General features: G+C 33.6%; 1 protein-coding gene across 1 annotated transcript in view; it reads right to left on the reverse strand.

The window, feature by feature from the left end:
* The window catches only part of LOC110033416 (anaphase-promoting complex subunit 6), a 111974-nt gene that overhangs the window by 32316 nt on the left and 65964 nt on the right, over positions 1-13694 (reverse strand). The window contains exon 12 of the mRNA XM_020737386.1: positions 9528-9597. Coding sequence (XP_020593045.1) covers positions 9528-9597 — 70 coding nt within the window. The remainder of the gene's footprint in view (positions 1-9527; positions 9598-13694) is intronic.

Raw genomic sequence — 13694 nt, forward strand, 5'->3', positions numbered from 1 at the left:
TACCTTCTTCATTAGTTACTCCAAAACCGTAGCCACCATGAATATTTCTGAAATCTTCTACCACTCTACCGACATGTCCATTTAAATCTCCTCCAATAAAATTTTTTTCTTCAAGAGGTATCATTTGTATTAAGTGTTCTAAGTCAGTCTAAAATTTATGTTTAGACTCTGTATCTAAACCTACTTGAGGAGCATAAACACTTATAATATTAAAAATCTTAGTATCAATGATAATCTTAAGGGCTATAATTTTATCTCCAAGACTATTAATTTTTACAACATTATCGTTCAAACTTTTATCTATAATTACATCTACACCATTTCTAGTGCGACTCTTATCAGAATACCAAAGTTTAAAACCTAAATTATCAATCTCCTTAGCATTTTCTCCAACCCACTTAGTTTCTTGAATACATAAGGTATTAATTTTCCTATGAATCATAATATCAACTAACTCCATTAATTTACCATTGAGAGTACCTATATTCCAAGATCCTATCCTAATATTAGTTTCATTAGTTTCATGGACTAACGTCTTTACCCGCATTCGCCCGTAATGTGAGAACACTTGCTTATTTAACACTACACACAGACGCCGGTGTAGCGGCCCTTACACACTTTTCACTGTATTTAGACTATACAGCACGTCGCTTTCAGGGGACGCCCTAACACTTACACAATGATCAAAAGAATTCATGTCATGATTTTTTTCGACAAGTTTTATGCTGGTTGTCGACTAACTAACGCAACCCTCCACTTTTCGCATCCGGGCTTGGGACCCACACATAAGGTCGACGACATCAAATTCTAGACAAGTGACAACTAGGTTTTACATAAATTATACACACATTTGTGTGTGTGTGTGTGTGTGTGTGAGAGAGAGAGAGAGAGAGAGTAAAATTAGTTTGTTAATATATATAGTTATATTAATTTGAAGGATATTATTACATTTACTCAAGTTTACATAGTCTGATATACATAAATAAATTATGTTAACAAAAGAATACAAAAAAAATACATAATTAAATTAAAATAAACTAAAATTAAGACTTCATTAACTATTATAACTAAATTTTATAAAGTAAATGTCCAATTTTGGGAGCTTTGTATCCTGTCAAAGTTTAAAAATTCTATGGAACCCTTGATTTGTACATGACTGCAAAGAACTCATCCCATCTTTCAACTCCCACATCCTATTATACTGGCAAAGACAAAGCCCCCATTCCCTCGCAAGCACTATCACACCCTAACTAACACACTCTTTAGGGTTAATTGTGGTGTGACAGTGGCGAAAAATTCGGTCAAATGAAATTCTCTCCAATACTTATCCTAACAAGCTTAATCGTAACACAAAAAGTGATGAACTAATATAAATAAATCACCACAAACGTATATAATAAATTTCATTTATAATTCATTCACATTCGCATATACTCAGTAGCGTGAAAAAGTTGTATCACAAAAACATAGTTACAAAACTGTTCAATCCAAAATAATAAAAGTAGACGCACAAGGTTTGTACAACTTACAAAAACTATATAATGTAAAAGTTGTACATATCACACTTTACTACTCGTCTTTGTGCACCTTATCCCTCTTGAAATTCAAGATAGAGTGAGCTACAACAAACAAAGCTAAATAATTAAAGACTAAATAAAAAATTTTATAGAAGGAAAAGAGACGTGTATGATCATATATAACTCATATACATCAACACAAATCACAATATGTTACAATCATATAAAAAATATAACAAATAAACACAAGTGATACAAGGAAATCAAGACAGCTGTATAAAACATGTATTTCATTCATTCATGTGTAATCATAAGGCATATTCATAAGAGTGAGTTATCAATCAAATCATAAGAATATCACTTATAATTGTATAGACCTCAACTATTTTCATGTCATGTTATATCATATCATTAGGTTGTCATTTAGCCCAAAGGCTACAACAACAATTGAAAAAAATTAGGCCCCTCTCAATATAGCAGTTATTAACAACCACCTAATACCAATGGTTCCCTACTTTCCTTCCACGTCTGATACTAATGGTTTTCAAAGTTTCATTCTCGTCTAAATACTAGTGGTCACGAGTCTTGTCATTCGTTATGATCCGTACTTGCAAGCATTCAGATAATAGTTTACATATGACAACACTTGTGATATTCTTTTAATCAAAATTCTTATAATAAGTAATCATAAACAATGCATAATTAGCATAACAAGACTACATGCAAGAAAATAGTTCATAGTATGATTATCAAACTAAAATCATAATAATAGTTAAATTTAGTACCAAAATGCATTTACATATAAAAAAAAACATATCAAAACCTAAAGAAATGTATTATTCTTGTAACACACAATTTTAAGAAATAAGAAAAATTTTAGCAATTTTAAAATATAACCCAAATTTAGCATTCACCAAATTCGCCCAGAGTAATTTATTAAATTCTACATATTGAATCAATCAATTTGATATATAATAATAATATGCATGAATTATAATTGTATGGGGAGATATAAATGATTGAATTATTAACCTAATTAATACTTTAATTACTCTAATTCTTTTCCCTAATCTCACTAACTGTAGTAGCCGACACTTTATTTTCACTTAGCTGCGCATGTGAAGGTCTAATGGATCAAATCTCTAGGAATTATTTGGGAGTTAAATATTGCATAACTCTAACCCCCTCACTTCGTTTTCCCGCGGTTTGGAGTTGTCTTTGATCGAGCGTTGTAGCAATCATGATCTACGCGCATGAAAGAGAGTTGCAGATCACTGTTTAGGGTTTCAGGGTGAGATTGGTAAGAGGGAACTTCACTTTTGTCGTAATTGGAACATTCTTTTCCTTCCATACATTTCTATTTTGACATTGCCATGAATTCAAGCATTTCATGTTTTTCTTATTGTGATACCTTTGTAGGAATAGCCACCTTTGTAGGAATAGCCATGAGACTGTCGACAAAGAGCCATGCTCTATGGTAGCTCCATTTCATGAGTTGAGAAGGGTCAAGGGGTAAGGAAGAGAATAGATCAAAATAGAAAAGTATCGAGAAGGCATATTAATGACTAGAAGCCCTCTCAAGTCAAGTTAAAGCAAGAAAATCATAGTTGGAATTAAATTAAGATCTCAATTTTGAATTTCATAAATTTTTTATGGGATTACAAATCCCAAGTTGTTTACACCAAGCAACGAGCTCGAGTCGAGTTCGAGAAAACTCGCCATAGGATTGTTCCGTTGATTTAGGTGAAATAATCATGATCTAACTTAAGAAAAATAACTCATCATAGGTTTTCATGTAATCATGTTTGACACAATTGTATTTAGAATTTTTTACATAATGTGGATAAATATCTGCGTTGACTATATAAATGCAAACTTAATTTTTCCCTTACAATACCTATTATTTTACAATTTTATGAATCAGATGAATATATTTAAGAAATCATTGCCTACCAAGTGTTCTTTTATTATGTTTCGTGCATATGATATACAAAATGCCTATGATGAATGATTATTACATAAATTATGATTTTAGAAATATCACAAATGATACTATGGGTAGGTTATTACATAAATACATGCAAATACAGATGATAAGGAGAGAAAGGATTCTCGACTCCTGGCATTCTGATGGAGATGAATTTTTTAGAACAATCAGGATCCGACGGGGATGAAATATAAGGAATCATCGATACCAGGGGCACTATTAATAATTGTTATGTTAGGAGAGGACCAATCATTATCAATAATTAATGGAGCCATCAGGCTGTGTGACGACTCATGACATGGCATGAGAGGGAAATAATTGAGACATACATTTACAAGTGACATTGCTATAATTAGATTAATGACTCTTATGATTATGTTTATGACTACACATGAATGGATGAATTACATTTTTATATCGTAGTCATGATTCTATGCATTACTTATCTTTTCTTTTACATGTTATATATGATTATAACATGTGACATATGTTGTGGACATGTGCATGATACTTATGAGCACTTTCTTTTTCGTCTATAAAACAATATTTTAGTCTTGATTGTTTTGATGAGCTTATTGTAGCTCACTCTATATTTTTTACCTTAAAAAAAAAAAGAAACACGAAACAAAGTGAAATTTGTCAAATTACTAAAGACACTAGAAATAATTATCCCATAATCCAATACAAACTCTCACACCCTTTTTCTATTAACCACAGTAATATTTGAGAACCTTCAAAGGTGAAAAATGAAAAATGAGGCTAGATGATTTATCTCCTTTATTAACAATCACACTAGAACTACTTAAGTATTCCTAAAAAAGGAGAAATCTAGAACAACCCAAACCTTCCAAATATTTCATGGCAGGATTGAAACTTAATGTCAACATAAAATTCAGATCCTCAAAGCTGATAATTCAAAGAAATATTTCAATTTCATCCTTGGGTTCTATATTTCAAAAAATAGAATCATCCATGTGAGTTTATGTATCGATAACCCACAACAAAGTGAGACATTTGAGAGAAAGAGCATACATCTCCTTGAGAGATGCCACTCATTTATGATTTTTTATCAAGTTTTAAAATACGCAACATATCTTATCAATGAAATGTCTAGTCGGATACTTGTATGAAAACACCTCTTTAAATTTTGATGGTTACCTATCTTCACATCAAAGTTTTCTCTTCTAATAAACCACTTAAAATCGTTGGATGTGTATCATTTGTTTAGATTCATTCTCAAAATCGAACAAAACTTGACCCTAAATCTATCAAGTGTAATTTTATTGGGTTTGCCTCCAACAAAAAGTGGTATAAGTATTACTCTCCAGTTAATAGAAAATCTTACAACTCCAACTCCATGTATATCACATATTTTAAAATTAATCCTACTATCCCAAATCTGATGCTCGAGTACAAATGAAAATCAATTCTAAGATGTATTTGATGCCACCTACACAGTCTCACCACCTAGGCCTCCTATCCTGGTTGAGGATGTCCAATCAATCCAACCAACCTAATCTGAAGTACATAACAAAGAACTTCGTGTGAGAGAACGAATGGAAACCTTGAGCTAGTGGAAGACAACTTGCAAGGATAAAACTGCTCAAATGAAAATACAAGTCAGGATTCACCAAAAAATTTGGGTTAGGCTGAGCCTAGTACTCATGAGTTATCCCATAACTCTTCTGATGTTGGTGATAAGAAAAGTTGTATTAGATATCCAATTCAAGAGTATGTAGCTCATGGAAAGTTATTATCATCCTATAAAGCTTTTGTTTCTAAACTTGATAGTGTGTAGATTACTAAATTCAATCATGAAGCACTTATAAATCACGAATGAAAGAAAACAGTTCGGGAGGAGATTCAAGTACTAAAACATAATGGCACATGGATTCTTAATATATTCTCTAGAGTAAAGAAATCAGTTCGATGTAAATGGGTGTTCAACCTCAAAAACATTGTTGATAAAGATATTCTAAGATTCAACGTCAGACTTAATGCAAAAGATTTCACTAAAGCCTATGAGATTGACTGTCATGAGACCTTCATAATAGTTGCCATACTAAACAATATCAGAGTTCTCATTTCAATAGCAATTATAAGGAAATGGATGTTGCATCAACTTGACATTAAAAATGCATTCCTGAACGAAGATATGAAGAAAAATATATATATGGAGAAGCCAACTGGAATTGAAAATGATTCCAACAAACACCTAGTAAGCAAAGTCAAAAAGTTTCTTTATGGCTTAAGCAATCACCAAGAGCGTGAAATATAAAATATTTTATAAACTAAAGAATCTAAGTATGAATGTTGCAAACAAAATCGGAAACATATTGCCATAAAATACATCATATTATTCAGCAACGAAATGAGGCTTGGGCATTTCAATAACTAGTAGAGTTCTCAGTGATAATTTCAATAATAGATGAAGTGATTAACAGTAAATGGCTAAGAAATGTTAAAGCATCAACCACTTTCATTTGAAGATAAACTAAACCAAGATCAAAATTTTGAAAATAGATTTAAGGAATAAGAGAGCGATCTTCCATCATAGGGTCATCAGGCGTAATATCCTATGATTTAAATGAAAATTTTCTAAACTCAAGATGAGCCTCAAAAAATTCAAAGGATTCATGTCAAAAAATCTGACATGAGTAGCATGATGAAATGGTTTCAAATTTCACTTTCTACTGATATTTAGACAACGAAAATGATAACCCGATCCACAACTTATTATGAAAAAGTGCACCAGCATTCAGTATGTCAACTTTAATCACATGTGGCAAAGCAAAATGAGCTGTTGTTGTATCTACCTATAAATATTTTTCAAAGATTGAATACAATGGGAATAGTGTAGATTGGTTGAAGCAATACAAAAGACAGAGAAAATAAATCCAAATTTGAGTAACAATAGGCTCCACTGAGAAATTAAAATGTGCATTGGGAGCCCGTAAAATCGTTGTGAAAAAAGTCTTTATGCTATCTATTTCAAACAATAACTTCATAATGACATATTGAGGTTCGATCACCAAATAGTATTATGGGCGCGTTTGGGGCGGTGTTGCACCACAATTTTTTTGTTTGGCAAAACAATCTTTTGCTTATGTTTTTAAAAAGCTACAGTTGAAAGCTATACTTTGTCACCAAACCTAGCTACCTGCGGTGGATGCTAAAAAACTGCGGTCTGAGGTTTTCAAAAAAAAAATTATATTAGCCACAACAGCTTTTGAACAATAGTTTTTTTCTTCAGCAACTTCATAGTTGTTTCTTCAAACAGCTGCAAGTGCACTAAACAGGCCCTAAATCTAACATTAACTTGCCAATTAACTGCATGCAAAAATGACATAGAGAGAGCTTCCCAATAAATAAGACGTTGAGAAGGTTCTCATAAAAGCTTCATAGAAAAAAAATATGAGTGGCCTTGCTTTAAAAAAAATGAAAGCTATTTATGTTGAAAATTTTTTGAAGTGTGATAAGAGAATAATGAAGAATTGATAATTAAGGAGAAAACATTCACCAAATTTAAACCCCGATTAATGTTTGTAAATGAGCATAAAGGTTGAGGAAGAGGCTCAACCACTCATAAGAAAGTATGAATAGCGGCCATCAAAGCATTAAGGACTACTAAATTATGAGATGACAATCTTAAGAGAGAGTCAAATAAGGTCCTAGGAGAAATCATCACAAGAATTGGAATACAAAGAGGGTCTGAAAATTCAAGAGATGAAGACCCGGAGACAAATATCAACAAACGCAAGTGTGCACGAGATTGGACATGAGACAGCAAAAATAAATCATTGATGATATTGACGAGAACACCATAACATAGCTAGTCGTAGGACTAATTGAGGTTAGACAAAACACCAATACCATGAAGTAAATTGTTGATATTGATAGTCGCAATGCTAGTTATTTAAGAGTTGACCCGCCATTAATTTTGATGGCATAGTTCTTTAAACAGAAATGAAGAGTTTAAAATAAGGAGGCATCCCCTTTTATACGACCGAAGAAATAAAAGTTGAACATCCAAGAATATAGATTCTAATTTATGATGCTAAATGCAATTGAAGTCCATACCTTACTGAAAAGTCGTCTTGCTATTAATTGTAGGTTCAACAAGTTTTTTAAGCTAGAAAATTAGCGACTAGAAAAGGTGATTTGTATACAAGCATAAGCTTTGTCTATTGAGAGTTTGCGCATTTCGGGACAAATTATCAGAAAATATATTAGATTTTATAAATATAATACTACCCAAATATTCCAACCACATTTTGCAATAACTTCAAAACCTGATTTCATATTCTCATATGCAGAAGTCCCTATGCTTAGTTAGACGCCAAGTATTTAGTGTATAGTAGCAACAAATTATCTTTGATTTTAAAAAAAAATTAGTATCAATTCTATAGATAATGAAGGTAAACCCGATCATGATTTTATGATTTCATCTCAGGTTGACATAAATTCCGGTCTACACTGTATCTTATTCTCACCCTAAATCATGCTCATCCGTACCATAGATGCTTATTTTTAATGACACCATGTTCAACAACTGTAATTTCTCCTCTTTCCTTACTAAACTTGTTCAGCTAACTATTTATATTTGGTTCTATCTTTCACGGTTCTTTAAATAACCTCCAAAAATTAATTTGACTATCATTTAATGTAGTTTTCCTATGTCATCAAAATTTTATAACTTCTAACTGCAATGCATTCAATTCCTTAATCAATTTGGATACCAAAGTGATCATCCAGCATAGAATACATATACCCTTTCGACTTAACACAATAACAACATTTGTTTTTCATGGGCAATACAGCATATCTAAATAATAGGTTTTAAAAAATTCAAACAATCTTCTATATCATATTTAGCTCTTTTTTCTGTGAAAATATATTCTAAATTATGATGTACAGTGAACATTTCACACATCTGCCCATGTATATAATGTCTCCAATTTTTAAAAGAAAATCTTACAGATGTTAGTTCCAGATCAAAGGTTGGATAATTCCTTTCAGAATTTCAATTATATTGATACATAAGTAATTACTTTCTCATTTGCATTAGGACACATTATAACTATTTAATCATGCATTACTGTAAATCTAAAAATTTATTGTTCTGATAAAGTAAATAATACATTTGTAGTTGCCAAATGTCTTCCTCATTCTAGAAAATTGTTCTCATATTCTTGTACCTATTCAAATTTAACATTTTTCATAAATTTTGACAACAAGCTATTGTTAGGAACTTCATCATAGACCACCTGAACTATCCAACATAACATAAATAACCATGAATCTTGGTAATATACATTGGTGTAGGTCATTCAAATACTGCTTACAATTTTTGAGAATCTACTAAAATTCCCCCACCACTTAAGATACAAAAATGCCACATTTCTTAGCCAATTAACGTTTTAGAAAATTTGCAAAAAAAATAATTATTGCTCAACAAGGAATATAGTTTCACATTTATAGCCAGCAGAACATGGATTTTACTTTACTAGCCTTTTATGTCAACAAGGTCACATAGTTATAACAAAGCCATTTTATTTTATAGTTCCTAGCATTCCTAGGCACTACAAGGCATGATTAGAACTTGTCATTCATCAAAAGCAAGAAAACCATGCATGTAAAATATCAAAATTTTCACTATCTAATGTATCAAATTTAATCCCACGACTCCCAAAATTTGATCCAAAATAATCACTTGACTGAACTAATATGATCCAAAATAATCCAAAAAAAAATAATTTAAATCATGTTTAACAAGAAAAGACTAAATTGAACACATTTGGTAATTGGGACTAAAATTGCTTACATAAAATGTCTAGAGTCTGTTTTGATCTTTCTTTTAATATACAAGTAAATAGCAGATAAATGCCTCTAATCAGTACCAAAAAAATTTGCCAAAACAACTTGTTAAATGTGATAAGATAACATGTATTAAAGTTGATATTAACAAAAAAAGAAAAACTAACATAAATTATAATATTCTAAATAGCAAAGTTAATACATACTTGTTCGGCAAGTTTGAAATTGTGTGTTCTCATGTATTCCATCCCAATATATAATGTTGGCAGATGACACCTAAAACCAAATAACAAAATAAATCATTACAAATGGTGTTAGAAATCTGCATGTAGTTTTCAACCATTCTAAGAATGATTAAATCCATAATGTAAAATTTTGCACTGCTTCCTTTTATTCTATATTAATTCTTCTTTTCTTAGATGTTTCAAAACCTAAATCTCATAAATTAATAAGAGAATTATATTTTTCACATGATAATAAAGTGGGTTTGCATTCCTTCTTTTAAGGAACCCTAGAAGAATCAACTACTCTCTAATCTTCTTCAAAACTATCAATTAAGCGTTGCTTATTCTTAAGAAGCCATTCTGAACCTTATTGACAATCTTCAACACACTATATGTAGAACCCTAAATATTTTCTAGAGCCCAATGGCTCTTGTTATCAACATTATATTTTCAACTTTAATTCATTTCTTCTTTCCTTAGTTGAAATGTCAAAATTTTAACTTGCCACTTAATCGAGAGAGTGAATGAAAAGATGACCAAACTAGATTGCACTAAAACAATATGATAATTCCACATGGACAAAAAACTTAAACAAACAATACTTTTACCAACTTGTTAAAACCGAGAAATTATAAGATGTTAAATGGATTTAATATCAAGCTGATGGATCCAGCTTTTTACTTTTTCTTTTTCTTTTTCCTTTTTCCTTTTTTTTTCTTTTGGGCAAAAGAATATGATGAAACTTCTGCATTATTTATCAAGAGACAATAGCCTCTGTAAGAAAAAAGAATAATGTATGCCTCATGTTATATTGGCTTCATGTGTTAACTAAGTGATACAAGAGTTAACTCAACCCACGACGAAGACATACAAATATTATTAAGCAAATAACAAAGGATACAATCGAGATTCGAACCAATAAAGAAAGCAAGATAATGATGACATGACTAGCAAGATCCAGCTAAGACCTAAGGAGAGTATTTCTCGACTTCGTCGATGAGTGGAGGTGCAGGGTGACTATAGGCGGATGGAAGAGCTGGTGTAGGTGTTTGTTGGAAGGTGTTGGGCATAGGAGTTGTTGTGGCGATGAGGCAACAAGTGCGGGTGGCTGCCTGAGACCCTAAGAGGAGCTACAGATGTGGGTGAACTACCATAAAAGAGGTCGGAGGAGGCAGCAAGTGCAAATGGCTGCCCGGATGGTCGAAAGGGGACTAACGGCCGGCTAGAGGTGCCAGGAGGGGTCGACAACCAGTATGAGGAGCTGGCGGCGAAAGGCAGCAGTCCAACAGACACTGGAAATGGACAACGGTTCACTGGAAGCTGTTGGAGAACTCGACATTCGTCATAAAGGTAGTCACAATCAGCTCGCGAGAATGGGGGGGTGGGGGGGTGACGGCTGACCAAAGGTGCGAAAAGTAGTTGGCGGCTATCTAGAAGTGTTGGATGGTGCATGTAGTCATGCAGACGTGCAGGTGAGTGGCTGCAACAATTTGGAAGCTGTAGGGATGAGACACCGATGCTCTGGAAGTGGTTGAAATGAAACAGTGGCCAATTGGAGATGCAATAGGTGATCGGCAATAACTTGGCGGCGTTGAAATGATTCTGCGGTAATACGGAAGGTCGGAGGGGATGCAAGTCGGCTGAGCAGTGCTGGTGGCATTCGATTGTAACCTGAACGGTTGGAAGGGATTGTTAGCAGCAAGGAAGCAGTCAAATAGCAGAGATAGACAACATCTCGGATGACTTAAAGTCGAAGCACCTTCTCGTCGTTGGATACAACCCTCCGAAGGGAAAACATCACCAGCGGACTCTAAATTCAAGAAACAAATCAACAACCTATAACCTAAGAAAACACCACCTATAAATAATAGAGATTAGGAAGTAGAACATATTATAAGGATAAGAATAAAAAAGAAAATAGAAAAAAAAGGCATGGAATAGGCAATAAATAGAAAAGGAGAGTAATGGAATAGGAAGGGGAATAGGAGGGAAACGGGTAAGGAAAGGGAAAAATGTGGGCGGCAGGTCCTGCTCCTTTTAAGGGCGGGGAAGGGACCGGGCAAAGCTCGGTTCAGTAGGGGCTCTTTCCCAGCCCTGCATCAGTCTCTCGAGGTTGGAAGAGCTTTGACCTCAAATTTCAAAACTTCTGAGTCCTTGAAGTACCGTGTCAAGTTCGCAGCATTGAATGTTGCTAAAACGTTACAGTCCCCTAACAGGTCAATCTTATATGCGTTGTCATTCAACCTCCAAAGTATTTTGAAAAGACGATCTGCTTGGGGCTTAAGCTTCCCAAATGTTCCCACCTTTATTTCTTCATTTGAATCCATATGAGGACCCCTTCTTGGAATGTCACCTTCTTCCTCAACTTATTTGCTTCTGCCTAATATTTGCGATTTTGCTTGGCGACCTCCTTGCCAACCTCCTTGTGGAGTTTCTGAATCTCGTGAACCCACTCTATAGCATATTCACAAACCTCTGATGTAGGCAAGAGTGGTACCAACTCAAGTGTTGTAAGAGGATTGTGCCCGTATACAATCTTGAACGGTGTACATCTCGTATTCTTACTCACGAATCTGTTGTAGGCCAACTAGGATGAGATCTTACAGCTTGATAATCTTTCCCACGAAACATCTCAGAAGGTTTCCTATGCTCCTGTTCACAACCTCTATCTAGCCGTCCATTTGTAGATGAGCTGAATTGAATTGGAGCTTGGTGACTGGCTTCCCCCACAATGTCCTCCATAAGTGACTTAGAAGTTTAACAACTTGTTGACCTCACTTTTGGTTGAGGTCTAGAAATTTCTTTAGTAGCCTAGGTCTAGCCATAGGACTTTCCTACTGACTAATCGTAGAAAACTAGAAAATGTACCCTCACCATTAAAAACTCAAAACTCTTCTCTTTACTCAACTTGAAGTTCCACATATTGGTCCTAACCTCTAGCACTTAGTAGGTAAGATCATTATGAGAGAACTCAAGGAGAGTTCCTATAAAGCTACTTGACCTTCGGATTGACCCTGGGTGTTGGTTTGGAGCTAAGGTATACAATACCCTCACAATACCCTCACAATACCCTCACCATACCCTGGCTAAGACCAATACATAAGGACCCAAAATGGGGATTTCATTGATCCATGGTTCATTTAGAATGATTCTCTACCCAATTGCACTTGAAATGCCCAACTTAGCCTTTTGCCCCTACGCACCTCCAAATTACCTAACTGTCCTTGAGATCCAAATTTGGCCAAAATTCCCAAATTTTGTCAAAATACACAAAACTGATCAAAACTCATTCCAAACACTTTGAATACATCCAAATTTGCCAAAACTGACAAAAATTTCCAAAAATGACCAAATTACCAAAATGCCCCTCCATGGCCTAAAAATCCAAAAATTTCCAAAAAATCCCAATAAATCCAAAATATTCCCAATTTCATTTTGTCCAACTACACCATGGTCCAATTTGGTCAATTTGACCATCTTTGACCAAAACCCCCAATTTGGTCCTTAAAGGCTTAATTTCAAAACCCTTTTTAACCCAAAATCAATCAAATTAGTTCCAATTGACCCCAAATTTGATTCTAAACTTAAATTAACATTTTATTTGCTTAAACTATTACAAATTTAAGCTCAATTGATCCCTGAATTAAGCCTAATTTTGATTTAGGTCAAAATCCCAATTTTGGTTAAATGACCAAATCACATCAATTGGACTTATAACCATGTCAATTGGCCCCAAAAAATGTTGTATTTGCTTCATAGCAATATTTTACATCAAATTTGACCATAAATTTGCATTGGTAAAACCTTTTGATCATCCAATTTGATTTAAATCCAAAACCCCAAATTAGCTCTAATATTGGCTAACATCCCAAATCTCAACAATTGAATGTCATAAACCTAAAATAGACATCCAATTTTTGTTGAAAATCCTTCGTGAGGTCATTTGTGACCAAACACAACAATCAATTTGAGCTTAGTCCAAAGCTAGCTCAAGTTTGACCCAAATTAGCCCTATATGCCTAATTTGGGTCTAAATCCAAATTTCATCAAAATCCACCAAATTCACTACCAAATTGATTTCAAAATGACTTTCATCCTTCATGAAAGTTGTTCATCATGATGTTTTACACCAAACACAACAATCAATTC

This window comes from Phalaenopsis equestris, unplaced genomic scaffold (genome assembly GCF_001263595.1).
Source record: "Phalaenopsis equestris unplaced genomic scaffold, ASM126359v1 Scaffold001174, whole genome shotgun sequence".
NCBI lineage: Eukaryota > Viridiplantae > Streptophyta > Magnoliopsida > Asparagales > Orchidaceae > Phalaenopsis > Phalaenopsis equestris.